At 41.7% G+C, this 23,791-nt stretch overlaps 3 protein-coding genes and 2 pseudogenes across 3 annotated transcripts; all 5 read left to right on the forward strand.

Moving 5' to 3' along the window:
• The first annotated feature begins 5,873 nt into the window (after nt 1-5,873).
• On the forward strand, nt 5,874-6,614 carry LOC133721582 (uncharacterized). Its single transcript, XM_062148269.1, has one exon. The coding sequence runs from the start codon at nt 5,874-5,876 to the stop codon at nt 6,612-6,614; it is 741 nt and encodes a 246-aa protein (XP_062004253.1).
• A 4,768-nt stretch (nt 6,615-11,382) lies between these two features.
• Nucleotides 11,383-13,676, forward strand: LOC133727512 (L-type lectin-domain containing receptor kinase IX.1-like). Its single transcript, XM_062155108.1, is given in 2 exon segments — nt 11,383-12,430; nt 12,432-13,676. Coding segments are annotated over 2 exon segments (1,956 nt in total). The 5' UTR covers nt 11,383-11,587; the 3' UTR covers nt 13,545-13,676.
• A 1,607-nt stretch (nt 13,677-15,283) lies between these two features.
• On the forward strand, nt 15,284-16,689 carry LOC133721739 (L-type lectin-domain containing receptor kinase IX.1-like; annotated as a pseudogene).
• Nucleotides 16,690-17,021: 332 nt separating this feature from the next.
• Nucleotides 17,022-17,920, forward strand: LOC133727513 (L-type lectin-domain containing receptor kinase IX.1-like; annotated as a pseudogene).
• Nucleotides 17,921-19,691: 1,771 nt separating this feature from the next.
• Nucleotides 19,692-21,942, forward strand: LOC133727514 (L-type lectin-domain containing receptor kinase IX.1-like). Its single transcript, XM_062155109.1, has one exon. The coding sequence runs from the start codon at nt 19,759-19,761 to the stop codon at nt 21,820-21,822; it is 2,064 nt and encodes a 687-aa protein (XP_062011093.1). The 5' UTR covers nt 19,692-19,758; the 3' UTR covers nt 21,823-21,942.
• The last annotated feature ends 1,849 nt before the right edge of the window (nt 21,943-23,791 follow it).

Genomic DNA, 23,791 nt, shown 5'->3' on the forward strand with positions numbered 1-23,791 from the left:
CTTTTAAATTCCTTTATTTGCTGCAGGATTTGTATAATACGAACATGGGTTCGATTATTTAATAAGCGGAATTGTGGGGATTCACGCTAAACGAACTAAGAGTGTTCGTAATCAATGAACTAAGAGTGTTCATAATAAACGAACTAAGAGCGTTCGTAATCAATGAACTAAGAATGTTCATAATATTCGGACTAAGAGTGTCCGCAAGCATCAAATTGTGACCATATTAAATATCAATGTTTCGGTCTAATCCAAATATTATTGGAAATTGATTTCTTGGTAGCATAGCTCGGAAATCTTATTATTTTAGTTTTCGTGGAAGTTTAGCTCCGAAACTAATTCGTTCTTGTTTCACCCTTTTTCAGGATGTCAAACTCGAACATACTCAATTTTGTTCCATTGGATTATGCAAGCAAAAGATACCTAATGTGTGCTCAGGATGTTGAGCTCCACCTTATTGCCCGTGACTTATTGCATACAATCCAAGAGCTTTGTCATAAAGGAACTGCTCCAGACCCTCAAACTGAGATCGACAATTCTAGGGCACTTGCCCTAATGATGCGTCACATGGATAGGGACCTCAGGTTTGAGTTCATGAATGAGGATAGCGCTATAAATCTATGGCAAGCGCTTCGTGAACGTTATGGAAACGATCGTGACTCCATCCCTCCGAATTTAGAAGCAGAATGGAATGATCTTCGCTTCTCTGACTTTGATACAGTCATACAATTTTATTCGGAAGCTCTCCGCATCACAGGAATGATCCGATCTGTGGCAAGACGATCACAAAAGAACAATTGATTGAGAAAACCCTCAATACCTTCTCTGTCTATGCTATGAGGTCTTGTGATTTATTTCGGACTCATATAAATGCAAGACGGATCACAAGCTTTCAACAACTTATTGAAGCTATGAAAATTGCTGAAAGGCAAGGCAACGAGCTTGTGAGAAGAGAAATTGATAGGCTTCGAGATAGCTATCCAGAGCATCGTCCTATGGCTAGAGAAAGTCGCCATAGATGTCATGATCCATATAATCAAAATGCTCATGAAGGTAGTCGTCAAATGCGACAATCACGCCACCGTAGGAGTCGTGACTTTGAGGGACGAAGGGTTGGAAACCATAGAGCCAACGTTGGCCATGGTCATAATTTTCCAACACCTCCGGTCCTAGGGACCATGCACATTGCGCCAATGCGCCTCAATCAAGGGAGAATCCTCTTCATGGTGTCTATTTCTGATATGGAACATCTAATCAATGGACCTGAGTTTACAATGTACCTAAGAAGGTAGCCGCCTCATGGCGATCATGACATCGAGTTCCAGAAGACTTTAAATCTGGCGATGAAGAAAAAAATGCAGCAGATTTTTTAGAATAGTATTTTATTTCCAAGAATTATGTAATGGCAGTAATGACATTTTGTATTAACTCTTTCTCTCTAGGCTCACCTAATTAAGTATGATGTCTAGGAAAGTAATTGAGATTAGTGGTACTTAAGAGAGCCTCGCTCCACCAACATCTCTACCTACTTTTCTGGTCATATTTGATTGGAGCAACCGAACGGATTAAGTGACTACAATCTGTCTAAGTTTGATTTCATTTTGGATTAGACTTTGGTTAAAGAAACTTTGATGTAATCATTGGCTATTAATAAAGTGTCGATTCTTTTACTTAATGTCCTGGACATACCTTAATTCGAACTTTATTATTTGAAAGATATAAGAGCCAATGGTTTTCATGTGGAAACACATTGTGAGAATGGACAAGAGTTCCTTTGGATCGCCTCTAATGACTACGGACATAAACGAGTATTAGAGAAACTTATGTGTCGCTCTAGTAGGTTGTATGCAACCACTATTCGAGTTATTGAATCCAACCATGTCATGAGAGACGACTTATGGGATTTTGAAACATATATACTTTGGCACGACCGTTTGGGACACCCAGGTCATGATATGATGATCCGTGATACTAAAGACTTCACACAGACATCTCTTCTTCAAAACGAAGAGAAGTAAGAATCAAAAGTCAATTCAAAGAGAGCATTGCACCGCCGCGGCGCCCCGCCATGCACCACCGGTCGGCCAAAGCCGGCACCGTGATCCCCCTGCGGAAAAATCATGGCTTTGACGCCATGTATGGAGACTTGGCTTCTCTCTCTACTTCTCAAAGTAAATTGTGACATTGTGGCTCAACCAAAACCTTCATTGGTTGATTATAAGGCCAATCTTTCGTTCTGTAAAGTCTGTTTTATAAGGATCACGACCATCCTATGCAAAGAACACTAAAGGAATAATTTCATTCTTACAAAGAATCCAAGGGGATTCTGTGGATCGGCTCAACCAACTTGCAGACTGCTTAGATGTTTTATGCTGTTTGTTGATATGTGGACACGCTGGTCACGTGTCGCACTATCGTCCACTCATAATGCTGCTTAAGATGAACTCCTAGCCCAAATCATATGGCTACGGGCTCACTACCCGGATCATTTCGTTAAGTCAATTCCACTTGAAAATGCTAGAGAGTTTACATCGAAAATTTTCAATGACTATTGCATATAATTGGGTATTGATATCAAGTATCATATTCTCATGTACACACCCAACTGGTCTCGCGGAAAAGCCACCATTAAACGACTACGATGGTAGCCCGGACATTGGTAATGCGCACCAATATTTCTGCTTGGGTTATGCAATATCGCATGCAGCTATGCTAATTCGTCTACGACTCATAGTAGCCACTCAACTTTTATTTGCGTTACAGCTAGTGACTGGGTTCGAGTCTAATATCTTGTACTTATGCATATTTGAGTGTGCGGTTCATGTGCCAATTGCGTTGCCACAGCGCATCAACATGAGTCATTGCAACAAATGCATATATATATATATATATATTTGTGTTGGACATGAGTCTCCAACTATAAGTCCGCAATGTAGAACCCTTGACAGGCGATCTCTTTTTTCGCTAGATTTGCGAATTGTCACTTTGATGAGATAGTCTTCCTATCGTTAGGAGTAGATTAGAACGTCAACGTTCAACAGGAACGACAGGAATTGTCGTGGTCTGTCCCCACTATGTCTCATCTTGATCCCCAAAAAGTGACGAGATCACATATACTTGCTGCAAACATGTCTGCAAGGATTGATGTCCCACAGGAGGACATGGTGCCACCTAGAGGAGATGGGTACGACACCACTACCATGGATGGTGGTATGGTGATGCCATAAGGTGGCATAATGGCGTCATAGGCCATGGGTTCCGCTAGAGATTGTAGGAGACCCATAGGTTCGATGGATTCTCGCCCTAGGAAGAGAGCGAGTTTGGCACAACTTGATCCATTGATCATTGATACTCAAAATCCGTATCATGAAAATATTCTGGATTGTGGTTATGTCCAAGAGACATCGTTGGGGGACGCCTCAATGTTAGATTCCTGAGAATATAGAGATCTCTACGAACTACACTAGTGTATATGAGGACGTGGAATTATTGAGACCAATGACATCGAACCTTACTCCGTTGAAGAATGCCAACGTAGAGAAAATTGGCCTAAATAGAAAAATGTGATCCAGGTTGAATTGGATTCACTAACGAAGAGGAAGGATTTCGGGCCTGAGATGCCAACACCTCCTAACATAAAACCTGTTGACATTAATAGGTCTTCGTTAGATAGCGTGATGAAAAAAAGAGATGATAATCTCGCCTTATGGTGCAAGGCTTCTCACAAAACGCCCTGAAATCGACTACGAGAAGACATATTCTCTCGTAATGGATGTCATTGCACTCCACTACCTTGTTAGTTTGGTAGTTTCCAAATAACTGAACATGCAGCTTACGAATGTGGTCACTACGTATCTCTATGGGGATCTAGATATGGAATATAATGAAGGTTCTTGTGGACTTCATTTACCCAAATCAAGTGGCTCTTGACCACGGAGCGCGTTTGCAATGAGGGTGAAATGCTCACTAAAGTGACTACTTGATTGGGAAGGGATATGATGAACTATGCCCCTGCGTTTTCATGACAAGTTCTGGATTTGCAATTGTCACGGTTTATGTTGATAAACATAATTGGAACCCTTGAGAGTTAAGGAAAACCGCTGAACACCTGAAATCCGAGTTTGAGATGAAGGACCTTGGGAGAACACGGTTTTGTCTAGATTTAGAACTTGTATACCGTGTCAATAAATGCTTTGCATTTTGATAAAGTAAAAGATGCACTCCCATGGTCGTCCGTAGCCTTGACCCTAAGAGGGATACGTTTCATCCCAGGGATGATGACGAAGACGTGTTAATTGGCAGAAGTGTCTTACCTAAGTGCAATAGGCGCATTATTGTACTTAACACAATACAAGATCGGACACCTCATTTGTTATGAACTTGTTGGCTAGATCTAGCCCTGCGCCAACGCAACTCCATTGGACTGGTATAAAGACAATATTTCGTTACTTAAAATGTACGATAGATATGGGTTTGTTCTATCCCCGCAGAGAGAAAAGAATTACGGAAGAATGAGAACGGATCTCATTAGCCCAAGTGGCACTGTCCAAGACGCCATGATCGGCAAAGCCGCTGGCCACCCATCCTCCTCCGTAACATCAAAACGATGATGATGTTTTGATGGATTTTGCTGATGTAGGGTATCTCTCTGACCCTCACAAAGGTCGCTCCCAAACGGGTTATGTCTTTACCATGGGAAGCACTGCGATAGCTTGGAGGTCTACAAAGCAGACCCTTGTTGCTACTTCCTCAAATCATGCAGAGATTATTGCTCTACATGAAGCTGTGAGAGAATGCATATGGCTAAGGTCTGTAATTAGACATATTCGAGGAACTTGTGGTTTGAAGTCTACCACAGATGAACCTACATGCATTTATGAAGATAATGCAGCTTGTATTGAGCAAATGAAATTAAGTTTCATCAAGGGCGACAACACCAAGCATATATCGCCTAAGTTCTTCTACCATCAGCAACAACAAGCACTTCTAAATATTGAAGTGAATCAAATCCGATCTGAGGATAATGTAGCGGACTTATTTACTAAGTCGTTACCTAAATCCACCTTCAAGAAACATGTGAAGAGCATCGGATTGAGAAAGTTATCCGAACTCCCATGATCGTAGAAATCATGGGGAGATATTGGCATCAGGGGGAGGTATGATGTCTACATGTTCAATCTCGAAGAGTGAAGGACGTGTTGTGCTCTTTTTGTCCTTCGACTAGGGTTATTTTTGTCCCACAGGGTTTTTGTTACCTGACAAGGTTTTTAGTGAGGCAACGATTAAAACATCATCACCAAGTTTGAGTGGCACAAGGGGGAGTGTTGAAGGATGTCGACATAATGTGTGCCTCTTCAAACTAGGGTTTAGTCCTATAGTTGTAATAGGGGAAGGTTCTAGATTTCCTAGTTATGTTCGGATTCTATTACCTTTCTTGTACTTTGTAAATTCCCTATATAAAGGCTCCTATTATCAATAATACGACACAATTCTCTCTGCAATTCCATTTTACTTTAACAAAAAAGAAGATTTAGTGAATAAACTAGTCGACTATTTTGGTCGAAAGAAATCTGATAAGGCCACCCTTTTCATTCTCACACCCATCTACACAAACCCATATCTCAGCATAGTCACCTCCACCTGTAACGGCTATTTTCTGCCAGCTTTCTTACAGCTTTCTTCTAGAACCACCTTAGGATAAGCATCACTAGGATTGGGACATTTGTCATGCATCCAACGAATGTAACTTTTGGCCGTAGAGCTTTATATTCTGTAAACAGTGACCTCTTGAGGCATGAATGAAATTAGTCCTTTTTTGAATCCTTGCTTTTCGTCTTTTACGCTCTGAGACCTTATTATCTGGTATCAGAGCCATGACCCTTCGTGGCCTGCAGACTGCGACGCCGTCTCAACCAATGACGACGGCGGCGCTGGTCGTTTCGGCTATATCATCCTCCACACCCTCCGCAAGCTCTAGCGACCCACCCGACCTCTACTCATCGGTAACCCAGCTGCAAGCACAAACAGATTCCCTTCTGGCCACCGTCGCCTCCCTCCAGGCTACTCAGGCTTCATTCCGGACGCACTTAGCTTCTCAGCTCGCCTCCCTCCAACAAACCTTCATGGACACTCTTCTCATATCCCACCCACTACCCGTCTCCATCACCCCAAACATCATCTTTGGGTCGCTACCTCCTTCGTCCCCTCTGTGGCCCAACCTCGGCGCGACCTCCCCACCACCACAACCCACCCTTACCTCCCAACCTTCCTCCACCATGCCATCGCCCATTTCTTCCCAAAACCTCTCATCTCCGTTTTTTTCAACAGTCACCACTGCCTCTTCGGGTTCCGGCAGCTTCGCCTCTGCACCTTCCTTCGGTTCACTCTCCCCACAACCCTCCTTTCCACAGTTTACCCCTTACATGAGCAGCCATGAGCTACCCATCTACAGACCTCCTAAGGCTGAACTTCCTAGTTTCTACGGCGACGACGTCGTGGGTTGGCTGGCCATGGCTGAGAGGTTTATCCGGGCTTACCATGTCCCGCCTCATGAGAGCGTCCAAACCATTGCCAACTATTTTGGTCCTGAACCCTCCATCTGGATGACCGCCTGAGCAGCGCCACCCTTGCCCAACTTGGGACTCTTTTGTTCCGGCGATGCTCGAGCATTTTGGTTCTGGTAATACCAACGACTTTAAGGCCTCGCTCTCACATCTTCAGCAAAGTGGCTATGTTGAGGACTTTATTACCACCTTCACCAAGCTATCATGTCGCGCCCCTGACTGGCCCGACTCACAGCTCCTTCCCATCTTCTGTGGCGGCCTCAAGCAGGAAATCAGGCACGACGTCCTGGCTCTGGCTCCTACTTCCTTGGCATCAGCTCACTGATATTCGCCAGAGTAGGTTTCGCGGCTCCTCATCTCCCACCACCTACACCAAACCGTACTCCACCCCACCACCTCAACAAAAACACAATCCCTCTTCTTCCCAACCACCCACTCCACATACCTCACCCACCGGCCCTAGCTCCGTCACTCACATTCTTTCTCGAGCTGAGCAGCTGGAACGCAGAGCAAAAGGGCTTTGCTTTAATTGTGATGGCCAATACTCTAAGACCCATGTCTGTAAAAATCCCTTCTTGGCCATCCTCGAGAGCCCAAACCAACCTGAGGACATTGACTCCCCTTCTGAGTTTCATGACTACCCTTCTTCTCTGGACCCCAATTCGGACCTCGACACCACCTACCCTATACACTCCATCACAAACAATCAGGTCGGGGAAATGAAGAGACTTTTGGGTAAAATAAACGGTTTCTCCATCAGGGTCTTCGTGGATTGTGGGGCTGCAATGAACTTTCTCAACCCTTCGGTCGCGGAGCAACTTGGCTTGCCTATCGCTCAACAGCCCACACCATTATTCACCTCTGCCTCGGGTCACACCATCTCCCCACAAGGTATTGCTCACAACGTTATAGCAACGATTCAAGATTATACCTTTACGTCCTCCTTTTTCCTGCTACCTGTCACGGGTTGCGATCTGGTATTGGGAGCACAGTGGTTAGATACTCTCGGGTATATTTGTTGGCACTTCCTTGATAAAGTAATGGTTTTTTCCGTTAATGACAAGCAACACATTCTCCGGGGTATAAGTTCCAGGCAAAGCTGTGTTGATGACGAAGCTCTTATGGGCCTCATTCCAGAGGAGCATTGGGAGTCCAAGCACACCTTGCCACCCATCGAAGCCTTGGACCTTGGCCCCCAGCCCAAGGCACTTCGCTCCATGTTGCTCCAATTCCAGGAGTTGTTTTCCAAGCCTTCGGGTCTCCCTCCTACACGGGCCCACGATCACAAGATCCCACTGCTCCCTCACACTAGCCCAGTGAACGTGAAACCGTATCGATATGCCCATTCCCAAAAAAATGAAATAGAGGCCCAGATTCAGGACATGCTAGCCCAAGGAATCATCCGACCCAGCACAAGTCCGTTTTCTTCTCCTGTCCTTTTAGTGAAGAAAAAGGAAGGGACTTGACGATTTTGTGTTGACTATAGGTCCTTGAATGCTGTTACAATCAAGGATCGCTTTCCTATACCAACGGTGGATGAACTCTTGGACGAATTGCACGGTAGCACCTTTTTCACAAAACTTGATCTTCGTTCCGGGTACCACCAAATCCGCATGCGCGAGGAGGATATCCATAAAACAGCCTTCCGGACTCACGAAGGTCACTATGAGTTTGTGGTAATGCCATTTGATCTTTCCAATGCTCCCTCTACATTTCAAGCCTTAATGAATGACATTTTTCGCTCTTATTTGCGCAAATTTGTACTTGTCTTCTTTGATGATATTCTTGTCTATAGCAAGGACTTGGATTCCCATGTTATTCATCTCAGACAAGTTCTTGAGGTTCTCTGCAGCCATACATTGAAACTGAAACTCGAAAAGTGCTCATTTGCTCAATCATCTGTCCATTATTTAGGCCACATAATTTCAGCCCAAGGCGTTACAATGGACCCGGACAAAGTTCAAGGTGTCTCTCAATGGCCCAAACCGAAATCTCTCAAGGCTCTACGGGGTTTTCTTGGGCTCACAGGTTACTATAGGAGGTTTATTCGGCACTATGGTATAATTGCAAGCCCACTCACCGAGATGTTGAAAAAAGATAACTTTATTTGGACTCCACAGGCAGAGGAAGCATTCACACAACTCAAAGCAGCTGTTACATCAGCCCCTGTCCTTGCCCTTCCGGATTTTAACATGGAATTCACAATCGAAACAGATGCCTGTGGTGTGGGCATCGGTGTAGTCCTTTCCCAGCTTCGCCATCCTATTTGTTTCCTCAGCAAAGCCCTCTCCCCCCGCAACTAGACTATGTCGGTTTACGACAAAGAGCTGTTCGCCGTTTTATATGCTGTCGAGAAATGGCGCCACTATATCCTTGGACGACCCTTCACTATTGTCACAGACCACCAAACCCTGCAACACATGCTGAACCAAAACATTACTACCCCATCTCAACACAAGTGGCTCTCCAAGCTCATGGGCTACGACTATCGAATCCAATATAGAGCTGGTAGTTTGAATACAGTCCCTGATGCTTTATCCCGCCGAGATGAATTCCTCGCAATCCAAGCTATCTCTGGCCCCCTAGTCGACAGCATCAAGGCTATTGACATTTCTTGCCTTCAAGATCCATTCACCCAATCCATCATTTCAGCGTTACAGCAAGGTCAAGTAATAAAAAAAGGGTTTACTTTCTCCAATGGCAGAGTGTACTACAAGGATCGCCTCTTTATTCCGGAAACCTCTGATTGGCGTCTCAAGCTACTCTCAGAGTTCCATTCGTCCCTAGAAGCGAGCCATTCTGGGTACTTGAGAACATTACACCGCCTTCGTCGCAACTTTGCCTGGCTAGGAATGAGAAAAGATGTTAAGCGGTTTGTGGCAGCCTGTGATCAATGCCAGCGCCAAAAATATGAAACCTTGAAACCTCCTGGCTTTCTCAAACCGTTACCGGTACCGGAATCTATTTGGGTAGACATCTCCATGGATTTCATCGATGGCCTACCTCACTCAAATGGGAAAAATGCAATCATGGTGGTTGTGGACCGCTTGTCTAAATACGGCCACTTCGTGGCTGTCTCACACCCATATACGGCAGCGGCTATTGCTGAGGCTTTTGCTAGAGAGATCTTCCGCCTCCACGGCTTACCACGATCCATCGTCAGTGACCGTGACCCGATCTTTACCAGTAACTTCTGGGAAGCCCTCTTCAAGCTTCAAGGTACCAAATTGTGCAAAAGCTCAGCCTATCACCCACAATCCGATGGCCAAACAGAAGTTGTCAATCGCTCTCTGGAACATTACTTACGTTGCTTCATAGCTGACAAACCCAATTCTTGGTCAAGCTTGCTCCACTGGGCGGAGTGGTGGTATAACACCACTTTCCACTCTACAATTCAAATGACACCCTTTCAGGCAGTCTATGGTATACCACCCCCTCCATTCAGCGTTACCTTCTGGGCACCACAACTGTACACGCCGTTGACTTGGCTTTACAGAACCGTGATCAATTGCTCGACTCCTTGAAGCTTCATATGCACAATGCCCAGAACAGGATGAAGCAGATTGCAGACAAGGGTCGCACAAAGCGAAACTTTGAGGTGGGTGATTGGGTCTACCACAAGCTTCATCCCTATCGTCAGAAGTCCATTTGTAAGCGCCCTTCACAGAAGCTTTCCCCTCGCTTCTACGGCCCCTTTCAGATCGCAGCAAAGATCGGACCTGTAGCGTACCGACTCTTCCTCCCTCCTCAGTGCAAACTACACCCGGTGTTTCACATCTTCCTCTTGAAGAAGAAAATTGGAGATCACACCCAGTCTTCCCCATCCCTGCCACCATTTGATGATGACGGCACTGTTCTCTGGACCACTTCAAAGGTGCTGGATATGGTGGTCGAGAAAAAGAAGAACAAACAAGTGATCAAGTGGCTGGTCCAATGGGCGGGACTACCCGCAGACGACGCGACTTGGGAGGAACCACATTCAATCATGAATTGCTTCCCAGAATTTAAGGCCTGAGGACAGGTCCTTTGTTATGAGGGAGGGAGTTGATAAGGCCACCCTTTTCATTCTCACACCCATCTACACAAACCCATATCTCAGCATAGTCACCTCCACCTGTAACGGCTATTTTCTGCCAGCTTTCTTACAGCTTTCTTCTAGAACCACCTTAGGATAAGCATCACTAGGGTTTGGACATTTGTCATGCATCCAACGAATGTAACTTTTGGCCGTAGAGCTTTATATTCTGTAAACAGTGACCTCTTGAGGCATGAATGAAATTAGTCCTTTTTTGAATCCTTGCTTTTCGTCTTTTACGCTCTGAGACCTTATTAAAATCTCTTACAATACATAACCTACATGAAACCATAACACAGACAATCTTATCATAGTTCCCCATATTACACGCAAGCAATAATATTTAGTTATCTTGATTTTGGGGTATGGGATCGATGAGTGCTGATTCATTCGTATATGATGTTGCATCTTAATTAAGTTTATGAGCAAAAAAAATAAAAAATGGTGGCTTATATTTGGACGCCACTGTTGAAGAAAGTACATTTCCTTGCAATAGTAGAGTATTTAATCTTCATTTGTTCGACACGTTACACCATTGAGTAAGAGTTATAACTAATCTGACCATTCTTTAACTAATCAAGTTGAACATGGAGGAAAATTAAAATCAATTTAGACCTGTGTTACTAGAGTACGATAGTTGTCATAATCTAACAGGAAGAGAATTTTAATTTAATCATTCAGGAGATACGTTGAAATTTCAGCATAGACAAAGCTGTAATGCTATGTCGGTCTATGGTTGAAATTGAATTTTCAGCATTGACACGCAACTCCGAAGCACTGCGAAGTCTTAGATTTCTCCCTATCAGGGGAACTAATCAATTAATGCAGAAAACTGTTGCCGCGTAGAGTTATCATCACATAAGTTCCGAAACCCTTTGTCTCTCTACTTCTCTCCCTCTCTCTATTGTTTCTAGTTCTTGTTCTGTCTCTGTTTCTTGATCTCGAAACCATGGTTAAGTCTTTCAAGAGCTCAGCATCTCTACATGTCCTCTTTTCACTTCTGTTTCTTCCTTATGCTAGCTCAATCTATTTCAAACTACCCCGCTTTGAGCCGAATGCAGGCAACATACTCTATCAGGGAGACGCAGCGCCTTCCATTGGAGCAATTGATCTAATTAACACGCGTTCTTTTGTATGCCGGGTTGGCTTGGCCACCTATGCTCAAAGGGTACCGCTCTGGGACTCTAGTACAGGAAAGCTCACTGACTTCACAACTCACTTCTCATTCATCATTGACACAGATGGTTACCCTACTTATGGCCATGGAATTGCATTCTTTCTCGCTCCTGTTGGATTTCAACTCCCACCAAATTCAGTTGGTGGCTTTCTAGGCTTATTCAACACAACAACCAGTGACTCCTCCGGCAACAAGGTTGTGCTAGTTGAGTTTGACTCCTTTATAAACCCTGAATGGGATCCTGGTTATCAGCATGTAGGGATTAACAACAACTCAATTGCTTCTTCTGTCTCAACCCCTTGGAATGCTAGCTTACACAGTGGAGACACCACTGATGTATGGATTGTCTACAATGCAACAACTAAAAATCTTAGTGTTCACTGGAGCTACCAAAATACCTCGACTCCAAAAGAGAACACTACCAGTCTTCATTACCAGCTTGATCTCAAGAAAATTTTGCCCGAGTGGATCACAATTGGATTTTCAGCTTCTACTAGTCAGTTTGGGGAGCGAAATCGGCTTGTTTCATGGGAGTTCAGTTCAACTTTGGATAGAAAAGAAACTACTGGAAAGAACTCAAAGAAGAAAAAATTAGTGGTGGGTTTAACGTACAGTTTTGGGTGTTCTGATAGCTGGGATATTTATAGTGTTGCTTGTGGTGTTACGGAGGATGAAGCAAAAGAAAAGGCAAACTCCAGAGACAGAGAACTTAAACTCGATGAATGAAGACCTTGAAAGAGGAGCAGGACCGAGACGGTTCTCTTATACAGATCTTGCTACAGCTACTAACAATTTCTCTAATGAGAGAAAGTTAGGGGAAGGGGGGTTTGGTGCTGTTTACAGGGGCTACTTGGCTGATTTAGATACTGTGGTAGCGGTGAAGAAAATCTCAAGTGGGTCTAGGCAGGGAAGAAAGGAGTACAGAACTGAGGTAAAGATTATAAGCAGCTTGAGACACCGAAATCTGGTGCAACTCATAGGATGGTGCCATGATGGAGGACAATTCCTACTAGTGTACGAGTTCATGCCAAATGGTAGCCTTGATGCTCACCTATTTGGGAAGAGTAGGTCTGCTCTCTCCTGGGCCATGAGATACAAGATATCTCTGGGGTTGGGTTCTGCACTGCTTTATCTTCATGAAGAGTGGGAGCAATGTGTTGTTCACCGGGATATTAAATCAAGCAATATCATGCTAGATTCCAGCTTTAATGTCAAACTCGGTGACTTTGGGTTAGCTCCGCTAATGGACCATGAGCTAGGTCCCCAAACAACTGGAGTGGTTGGGACGCTAGGTTACATGGCTCCAGAATATTTCAGGACAGGTCGGGCTAGTAAAGAGTCGGATGTTTATAGCTTTGGGGTGGTCATCTTAGAAATCGCCACTGCTAAAAGGTCAGTGGATCGTATGGGAGAGGATTCAGAAATGGGACTGATAGAGTGGGTTTGGGACCTTTATGGGAAAGGAAATTTTCTTATGGCAGTGGATGAGAGGCTGCACTCGGACTATAACGATAAGCAAGCAGAGTGCATGATAGTTGTAGGATTGTGGTGTGTTCACCCTGATAAAAGCGTAAGGCCCTCAATAAGGCAAGCAGTTCATGTTATGAACTTTGAGGCAGCATTGCCAAATGTTCCTACAAATATGCCTGTTCCTACGTATCAGGTACCTACACCATCAGTCAGCTCTGGTGAACCGCTCATAACTACAAGTCTTGAAGAAGGTCGTTGAACAATATATGTGCACTATCCCTGTTTTGCAAATTTGTATACAGAATTACAGATCATTCTTTGGTTTGCCTTTTGTTTTAAGAGACCTGATTGTTTGTATGCCCTTTATGCTTGAATAATACTCATTTCATTTCATCAATTAACCTTTATTCACAACATTTTCCCTCAAAATGCTGACATCACTTCCTCTATGCTTCCTTAAGAGCATCATATATGCATTCCTACAGCCGGTCCAATGCAAAACAAAGCTTAAGACTAAAATTATTATCGGCATTCATAATTTGCTACTTTCATTTTTGTTTCATTGGAAAAAAATCCTACTCATCCTTTGCTATGCAAAACTACTAACAAAAGCCAATGATAAAAAAAACTAACTAAAATTTCTGATTCAAAGCTTTCACAGTTTTACCGCATAGAAGGAATGGTGAAGAAAAATGATGTTCAATTAACAGAACAGTACAATGTAACATATAAAGTTTACTGTGGTGGGTTTTTCTATATTTCTGCTATATTATTCCCTATAAAAGAAAATGATAGCCTTCTATTTTTTTTTTTCCAGGAAAAAAATTTACATATAAAAATTCCTATTGTTACGACTCCCACTGGCCTTTTCTTTTGGTCAATAACTACTAACTCTGACTTATATGAAATGAAAAAAAAAAAAAAACCAACCTCAATGTCAAATGCAGCAGGGAAATAAAGTTGAAGTCTCAAAGTTTGGAAAACAGAGAAAAGCCTGGAAAGATTGAATTTTGGAACTCTGAATCTCATAGTCAACATAGAATAGAACAATATAATATATTCCTTATTCTGACCTCAACTCCATAGCTGCTGCACAAGTCCACAAGATAAGAGTTTCTGTAGTTGGCCCCTTGACCTCTTCAGCTTCTGCAGACTACAAAGTTTGAATCTTTCTAGTTTCTACCAACAGAGGCGAAGATGGACAGAAAGATCTAAACTTTGACGTTGACCTGAAGTAAATTGGATTATAAGGACTTTTGCTCTAGTGGCTTTGGGCCTGGCTGGCCGGCCCGTCTTACTGAGCAGGAACCAGAATCCGTTTTAGGTAAGAATCAATACGTTTCCTTTATGCAGGAAACGGGGAAATGGGTTTCGCTTTTACTATTGAAATGGGGAAAGTTTCTGGGCTTGTGATTTGGATAAGGATACTAGTTCTTGAAGTCTCGGTGTGTTAACAAATGGAAGAGGCTCAAATAGATGAGGGTGTTAATGGGTGTTGTTTTGCATTCCAAATTACTAAGCTAGTTCTTTAATTTGATGATTGAATTTTCCGTACCTTTTTCGGACAGACATTGATCTATTTTGCAGCTAAAATGGGTACTGAAACATGGGCATGAGTATTGAATTGAATGATTGAAGATCAGTTGCATAGCACATTAGAGATGAGATAAGTGCTCAAGTATTGAATTGTCTAATGTTTCCCTGAAGAATTATAGACTCTATTGCTCATGGTTATGTACTTATCCTATGAATTAGATTGAGAGCATGCTTTGTTGCCCATAGGTATTGCATCCTTGTATAGTGGTTGTCTCTGAATCATGACCAATGAATCACTATGAAGTTATACAATGTTTTATGCGAATTGGGAGCATCTCTATATATGACTCATTGTGCTGCTCTGCTGTTGTATGTGGCAATTATTTGCCTAAAGAGTGAGTTATGAGTTTACTTTCTTCTCCAGCTGACTTGATAGTACGTTTAAATGTAGGTAGATGGGAGATGTTGAAATCAATCTATTTGAGCTGGGAAGGGCTTCATTTGGTGAATCAAAGACAAGAAGTCGAGAAAAGCAATGGTGAGAGCGAGAACAAGAACAAGAAGAAGAAAGATCTGAAATGGCATATCAGACGAAATACAAAGACAAGATGGAAGTACACCCTCCACAAAATCCCTGAAAGGGACATCAACAAGAACAAAAAAGAGAGGTTAGTTTGTAACTTTGTATCTAACCATAATGGTGGTTATTGTAATGCACTTCAACTATGTATGTATAAAAACACACACATGCACAGATATATGCATCAGATACATTAATATAGACACACTTAGATAATGTAATTGATCTAGATATTACTCTTCTATTCAGATGATACGTACTATAATCTAACTGTCATATTTTATGTTTAGTATTGACACTTCAGATTAATGCTTTGTCAAGTCTTCCAGAATCAATCAATGAATTAAGGCTGGTGACTCAAAACTTTCATCACTCATCAAATAGAAAATACATTATTATTGCCTTACACAGTTAATATGTGTAAGTTTTTCCATGCAGTTGTTGCCCAACTTCTTCTCTGTATCTGTCTCAGTCTCTTTCTGTTCTCCAAGCAATGCTTCGATGTTCACTACTGTCATAATCCTACCATCCTTACCTATCATCCTCTATTTCCTTTTATTTCTTCTTGTGGTATTGTTCAACTTCTTCCAAATATCCCTAATTGACATGAATGCTGCCAACTCTTTCAAGGAAAAACAGTGGCTTCTGTTGGAGCAATTAAACTAATTACAAAGCTTACTTACCTATGTTGTGCTGGTTCAGCCAGTTATGCTGAGAAGGTGCCACTCCGGGACCCTCAGACTAAGAAACTCACTGACTTCACAACCCATTTCTCTTTCATTATCGACAAGGGGAGGTCTTGCCACATTGCATTTTCTCTAGCTCCTGTTGGTTTCCAAATCCCACCAAATTCAGCTGGTGGCTTCCTTAGCCTTTTCAACACCACAACCAGTGACTTCTCTTGGAACAAGATTGTTCTAGTTGAGTTCGATTCCTTTGTAAACACCGAATGGGATCCCCCATATCAGCATGTTGGTATCAATAAGAACTCAATTGCTTCTGTATTATGACCCCTTGGAATGCTAGTTTACATAGGGGAGACACTACTGATGTATCGTTTATCTACAATGCCACAACTTAAAATCTGAGTGTGCATTGGAGCTACCCAACTACGTTGAGTGCTGCAGAGACTAGCAGTCTCTCTGATTAGATTGATCGGATAAAAATTCTTCCTCAGTAGGGCACAATTGGATTTTCAGCTGGTACTGGTGACTTTGGGGAGCGTAATATGCTTGTATCATGGGAATTTAGTTCAACTATTAAAGAAGTGAGTGGAAAGCATGCATAGTGGATCAATATTAGGCTAATATTGCTGTGGATCAATATTAGCATTAATTGTGGGTTTAACTATTTGCTGTGTTTTGGAAGCTGCTGTGATTAGACCATTGGTTCTCATTTCCGGATCTTGTTACAGCTACCTAACAATTTCTCCAATGATAGGAAGTCAGGTGAAGGAGGGTCTGGTTCTGTTTACAGGGGACACCTAGTTGAATCAGATACAGCAGTTGCAGTGAAGAAAATCTCAAGCAGGTCGGGGCAGGAAAAAAAGGAGTACATAACGGAGGTGAGGTCTTAGCAGCTTGAGACAGCAAAATCTAGTGCAACTAATAGGATAGTGCCATGATGAAGGTGATGGTCAGTTCCTACTTGTATGAGTTCATGGCAAATGGTAGCCTTGAATCTCACCTCTGTGGGAAAAGTAGGTCTACTGATCGATATACTACCCTGGGTTGAGAGATACAAGATATCTCAGGGTTTGGCATCTGCATTGCTTTATCATAACGAAGGCTGGAACAGGCAGCAATGCATGGTGCACCGAGATGTTAAATAAAGCAATATCTTACTCAATTCCAGCTTTGATGTAAAGATCGGTGACTTTGGCTTAGTTTGACTAATGGACCATGAGCTTGGTCCCCAGACAACTGGATTGGCTGGAACACGAGGTTACTTGGCTGAGTTGGCTCCAGAGTATCTAAGCACAGGTAAGGCTAGTAAAGAGTCAGATGTCCATAGCTTTGGGGTGGTTGCAGAGATTGCTGCTGGGAAAAAGTCATTGGTTCCTATTACAAATGATTCGGAAATGGGATTGGTGGAGTGGGTTTGGGACCATTATGGAAAAGAAAAGCTTCTTTTGGTCGTGGATCAGAGGCTTCAGCATTTGAAATATGATACGAAACAAGTGGAATGTCTGATGATTGTAGGACTGTGGTGTGCTGACCCTGATCGAATTAAGAGGCCCTTGATAAGGTGAGCCGATCAAGTTCTGAACTTTGAAACAGAACTGCCCATTCTTCCAAAACAGATGCCAGCTCCGGTTTATCATGTACCTACAGCACTGCCATCAGTCAGCTCCGGAGAACCTTTGAGCATGTCTAGCCTTCAAGAGGGTCGTTGAGGTAGGGCACCTCTGTAAAGATCACTTTTGTGTTTGCCTTTTGTTTTGGCATAAAATTTGTGATTTCTGTGAGACTTGATTTTTTTACTGTATAATAGATGCTATGCAGATTATTGTACATGAACTTCCCAATGTTTCAGTATCATTTTACCTCTTTTTTTAATTTCAATGATTGAACCTTACATTAGATGATTAGAATGACAAAGTAAGAGTTTCAAGACCACTTCGGAAAGCAAGCAAATAGAATGCGAGTAGCATTCAAAAATAGAGAATAAACTGGATAATGAGGCAGAGTTGAAAAATAGTTTTTTTTTTTTTTTTTTTTTCCTCCGAGCTTGTTCATGCAGTCCAAAACAAATAATTTGGCAAATTCGAAGAACTTACAAAGGTCGGGAATTAGGGCAAAATTTTAAGTCTCTTAAACTTAGTACTGTTTTTGTGTCATTTTCGGCCCACACGTATCGAACTTTTATATAGCTCCAGTGAACTAGAAACAAACCCATATCTTGAATCCAGAATCATGCATTGTAAATAATGGGCACGTTACCTCCACGGCTCCACTCCCGGACCAATTTGGTTTCAAAAGTAAAAAAATTACCCCTTCTCCCTGTCATCGTATAGTTCCTCTCAATACTACAAAATGTTAGGACCGATGCTTTTAGCAAAGCATAAATCAATGGTACCATACTATCACGGATCGGCCACAACAGTGTATGTTACTGTGAAATGGTACGTGGAAATGACTAGATCTTTTCATTAAAAAAGAAATTCAAGCAACTGTAAAGGGGGATATTCAAGTGTACACAACTGTGCGGCCAACAAGAAGAGTTTGATATGTGAAAATATATGACTACTGCCTTGACCCTTGTTTCTCTTTTGCTTTCTGGCCATTGAATCATTCTTATTCGGCCGGCTGTGATTATAATAAGTCGATTTCCTGCCAATCTGCCATGACGTTTCTTCAAAAATACATATTTAGGACGGCGACCGGCGTTGTTCTTGAGGTTTGGTTGAAAACATCAACAGTGAATTCTGCTCTGCCAGGTCTCATATGATCTTTTGTTTATATTTTTTCTGGAAATGACTTCATCGATACTTTTGTCTCGCTCCTTTGTCGATCTCATTCTTATATATTACTTCGTTAGCTGTTTAATTTCTACAGATAAGAAAACAGATCGACTATAGTTTAATAGTTGATGCTTGAGTTGGAGTTGATAGAGGATTCATATATAGAAAAGAAAACGTTAGAATGAAAGTTACACAGTCATTTTCCTCGGTTGCTTAAGTTTATTCTAACCTATTATATATGAACAAACTAGCTAGCATAAACGTCTTAGAAAACTCGGCAGTCAGCACCAAATACAAGCCGACCAAACGTCACAGACTCAGAAATTCTGAATCCACATTCCCGGACAAATATACTGCCAAAACATTAGCCTGCACTCAGACAGTCAACATACGCGTTGTGTAAGATGTGATTAGTACCGAAAATTGTTAGAAATCGAGACCATATTTTTCTGATCATATTCGATGTAGCAATTAACGTGTTAATTAAGCCCTTGGAGAGTTGGAGTTAACCCAAACAGTGAGGAAGGACTGAGAATTGAGTGAGAATACAGTGTTTTTCTTTAAGATTGATGATAAGTAAAAAGTATTTAACGAAATATCTTAATTAAGCATTTGGCCGTGGTAGCAAATATCAACAACTGTATTGTGTATTATAGTATTGTAGTCTGATAATGTGATTTATCTAGCATTATTCTTTTTGTTCTATCTAATTGGCTCCGTACGAAGAAGAGTTTAGAAAAATATCCTTTGATTGAATTGACTTGGTTATTTAATAAAGAAAAACCAAGTTTTGAATCAGGACAACCATATAGTGGAGCTACCTAGGCCTCTCCATCCCAATAACAAAGCATAACCTTCTTCCTCCAATCCTTTCTGAATGCAAGCCCTGCAACAATGGCTCTCTTCAACTCAGTTTCACACCTCCAAACACAAACGTTTCCCTCTCTTCTCATCAACATCTTTCTTTTCCTATACCTCCTGCAAAATGTTGTGTCAGTTTCCTTCAACTATAGCAATTTTACTCCAAATATGAAGGACTTAAAATTCGAAGGTGATGCATTTCCATCATCGGGAGTTATCCAACTCACAAAGAATCAAGCTGATGGTCCCCTCACTAGTAGCACCGGTCGAGCCTCCTACGCCCTACCAGTGCGCCTTTGGGATGCCAGCACGGGGAGGCTCACTGACTTCACCACTCATTTTTCTTTTGTCATGAATGCCTTAAATAATAAATACTTTGGTGATGGTATATCTTTCTTCATTGCACCATTTGAGTCACAGATCCCCTCCAATTCGAGTGGTGGGTTTCTTGCACTAGTTAGCTATGATACTGCTTTTGATGCTTCCAGAAATAAATTTGTTGCTGTTGAGTTTGACAGTAATAACAACACATGGGATCCAATTGGTGATCATGTAGGAATTGATGTCAATTCCATTGTCTCGGTGACTAATGTCACATGGAAAACCACCATAAAAAATGGATCAGTAGCAAATGCATGGGTAAGTTATAACTCGACCACCCATAATTTGACTGTTTTTTTAACTTACGCCAAAAATCCTACCTTCACCGGTAGAGAATGTAGCCTTTCATACATAGTTGATTTGAGGAATGAGTTGCCTGAGAAAGTTAGAGTTGGTTTCTCTGCCGCCACGGGTGATTGGGTCGAAATACACAACATTAAGTCCTGGTCATTTAGTTCAAGCTTGGAGATTAATCATGGGGCAAAAAAAGTGAGGTTGGCAGCTGGTCTAGGCACTGGTTTCGGTCTCTTGACTTGTGGACTAGGTCTGTTCTGGTTCATCACATGGAGAAAAAAGGCTGCCAAGAGAGATGACGATTATGACATGTCTATGGATGATGAATTTGACAAAGGAACAGGGCCACGGAGGTTCACTTACCGCGAAATAAGCCGTGCAACAAACAACTTTGCCGAAGGAGGGAAACTTGGCGAGGGAGGCTTTGGAGGTGTCTACAAGGGTTTGTTAAATGAATCCAACACAGAAGTTGCTGTCAAGAGGGTGTCTAGAACATCAAAGCAGGGGAAAAAGGAGTACGTGGCAGAAGTGAGGATCATCAGTCGACTAAGGCACAGAAATTTGGTTCAACTAATTGGTTGGTGTCATGAACAAGGTGAGTTTCTTCTTGTGTATGAGATCATGCCAAATGGGAGTCTTGATTCCTATCTGTTTGGAATGAGCTACAGTCTAAGTTGGCCAGTGAGGTTCAAAATAGCACTTGGATTGGCCTCAGCCGTTTTGTACCTTCATGAGGAATGGGAACAATGTGTGGTGCATAGAGATATCAAGTCAAGCAATGTGATGTTGGATTCAAATTTCAATGCCAAGCTTGGAGATTTTGGGCTTGCAAGGCTTGTAGACCATGAGTTGGGTTCACAAACAACTGTTTTGGCAGGCACAATGGGTTATCTAGCCCCTGAGTGTGTCACTACTGGTAAAGCCAGCAAAGAATCTGATGTCTATAGTTTTGGGGTAGTTGCCCTTGAAATCAGTTGTGGAAGAAAACCAGTTGAAGCCAAAGCAGAACCAAGCAAAGTGAGGCTTGTGGAGTGGGTTTGGGATCTCTATGGAAAAGGCCAAATACTTCAAGCAGTTGACGAGAGGTTGAAAATGGAATTTGATGAGAAGGAAATCGAGTGCTTGATGGTGGTAGGGTTATGGTGTTGCCACCCTGATCCAACTGTCCGGCCTTCAATTAGGCAAGTGATCAATGTTCTCAGTTTTGAAGCTCCTATACCAAGCCTCCCAACAAAGTTGCCTGTGCCAATGTATTTTGCTCCTCCATTGGATATGTGTAGATTCTCCTATACATCATCTAACTTCACAGGGTCATCGGTTAAGGATCGATCTCAGTGTTCTTGTACTACTTGCTCTACATTCAATTCATCATCAGCAGGATCTTCAAAAGCTCTGTTGAAGCTGAATAAATCTGTTGCATAGCATGCTTCACTTCTTTTTTTTTTCTTTTTTTTTTATTTCTTTCTTGTCCATGATTCAAAGAGAGAATTCTTGTTCTCATTGTTTCTTTAATAGAGGGATTTGGCTTACTTAGATGTTTAAGCTAGTGTGTTCTTCTGTCCTTGTTAATAATAAACTTTGAATGACTTTTGATAACCCAGTTTAAGTTTAGACTAGTACTAATCTCGAAAATTTTTGTTTTAAAACTATTTTACACTATGATATAGCTATCTAGTACTTGTCGCTCGGTAGTATAATTGGATCATTTAATTGTAGTCCATAGTTCTAATGAGTCCTTCTGGGAGAATTGCTTACCTGTATCTGTTTCTAATGCTTTGCACCTAGATCACCTGGGTTGTGGCCATCAAAGGGATTATGCATTGTAATTTTATTTGGTCATGGAAAACAATTGCATGTATAATCCATCGCTTTTTAGTACTTCATTTTGTGAAGCCTGTTTGAAATTTGGAATTCATTCATTTTGAATGAAAAATGTTGCTAATTAAGTTAATTTTTCTATTGGGACCTCTAAATTTCCTCATCTGACTTTCATATACAAAATCCGAAGGCTGATGTGGCCAATTACATTTAAGAAATTTGAATCTTTGATATATTGCAACTATTTGGATTTCTCATTAGAGTTTTGTCTTCATTGGATTTCTCAAATGCACTTTCTTTCTTCACACATTTATAGAGAGAAAAATCACGTTGCTGCTGGTTTAGCTAATTTTGGTGCTTCATTGTCCTTAATGATCTGAAACCACACTTTTCAATTTCTCTTTGTACTCGAGAGTTGAGACTGTTTAGCTCTTCCTAGTTTTTGATTTAGGTACTTTGTAGTTTTTCAGTTTTTCTTGAAGAGGGCCTAACGTCTCTTCAATTTGTCAAGGGTACGGCTGTTGTCGTTCCCTTGTCTGTCTTGATGTATTCTTTTTTACTTTTTCATTCAATAAATTATCTTTATTCAGTCGAGGTTCACCAAAAAAAAAACGCTAGGATAGCTTTCTCATTATCAACTATAACAAATGCATTAGAATCTTGCATGTGAAAAATAACTGTCGAGTCATATGGTGGATTTTGGTGGAATTTGTTTTTAATAGTTCAAGATAATAGAAGGTATCATAAGGAAAAGAAGCTAGTCTAGCCTATATTTAGTACTTGGTTGTCAAACTACGTACAAACATTGTGATTAAAGAACCACAGAGTATTGCTCAATCTAAAACAACACAACACAACCTGTGTTTAAATACGTAGCTAGTTGGCTAGGGATGAGCCTTCCAACTTGGCTGGGTTCTAAACCCCTTCAAAAAAAAAAAAAAACAAACAAACAAACGTAGCTAGTTGGCTTGTAAAGCATGCCATATGGCAGAGCATGACTAGCTATAGCTAATGGTGACTCAACTTCACAAGTTTCTAAAGATCCTTCCATGCCATGCTGTAGTTGGTGAGTTCTGATCAACAGCAACTACTGAAGTTGGCGGCCAGGCCGGGATCGACATTGTTGGAGGTCTCTTTGGTCTATCTTTGTTAAGGCGAACCACTTTCTTTATGGCTTGAAATGCTGCCTGCTCCCTTTCGTGATAAGAATCGTGGATACACTTTGTAGCGGGAGACTACAGTTTTCAAGTCCTTCGCCATAAGAACAAAACCTTCTACCTTTGCATGGCATTTCACTTTCACTTTCGAGATCGGAAGGTTGCAAAAGGAAAGATCATTCTTGTGTGTGATAGGAGCATAAAATGCTACAAATATAATGTGCAATACTTTACACTTTTCTTAGCTATTTCCTTTAAAAAGTCAGTTTTAACTTTGTTTTCTTTTTAGGTAGTTTGTGGAGTGATTCAAGAGAAATAAGAACTTAAAGGGAGCAACGAAGACATGGAACATAAAGTACTGATGCAGAGGACTAAGTTTGATCAACCATTTGGCCAGAAATTACAAGGGAAGTTCA

This window comes from Rosa rugosa, chromosome 1 (assembly GCF_958449725.1).
Source record: "Rosa rugosa chromosome 1, drRosRugo1.1, whole genome shotgun sequence".
NCBI classification, from domain to species: domain Eukaryota; kingdom Viridiplantae; phylum Streptophyta; class Magnoliopsida; order Rosales; family Rosaceae; genus Rosa; species Rosa rugosa.

What these genes read in the sequence shown, in the direction of transcription:
- LOC133721582 (XM_062148269.1), top strand. Translation starts at nt 5,874, where the DNA reads ATGACCCTTCGTGGCCTGCAGACTGCGACGCCGTCTCAACCAATGACG.
- LOC133727514 (XM_062155109.1), top strand. Translation starts at nt 19,759, where the DNA reads ATGGCTCTCTTCAACTCAGTTTCACACCTCCAAACACAAACGTTTCCC.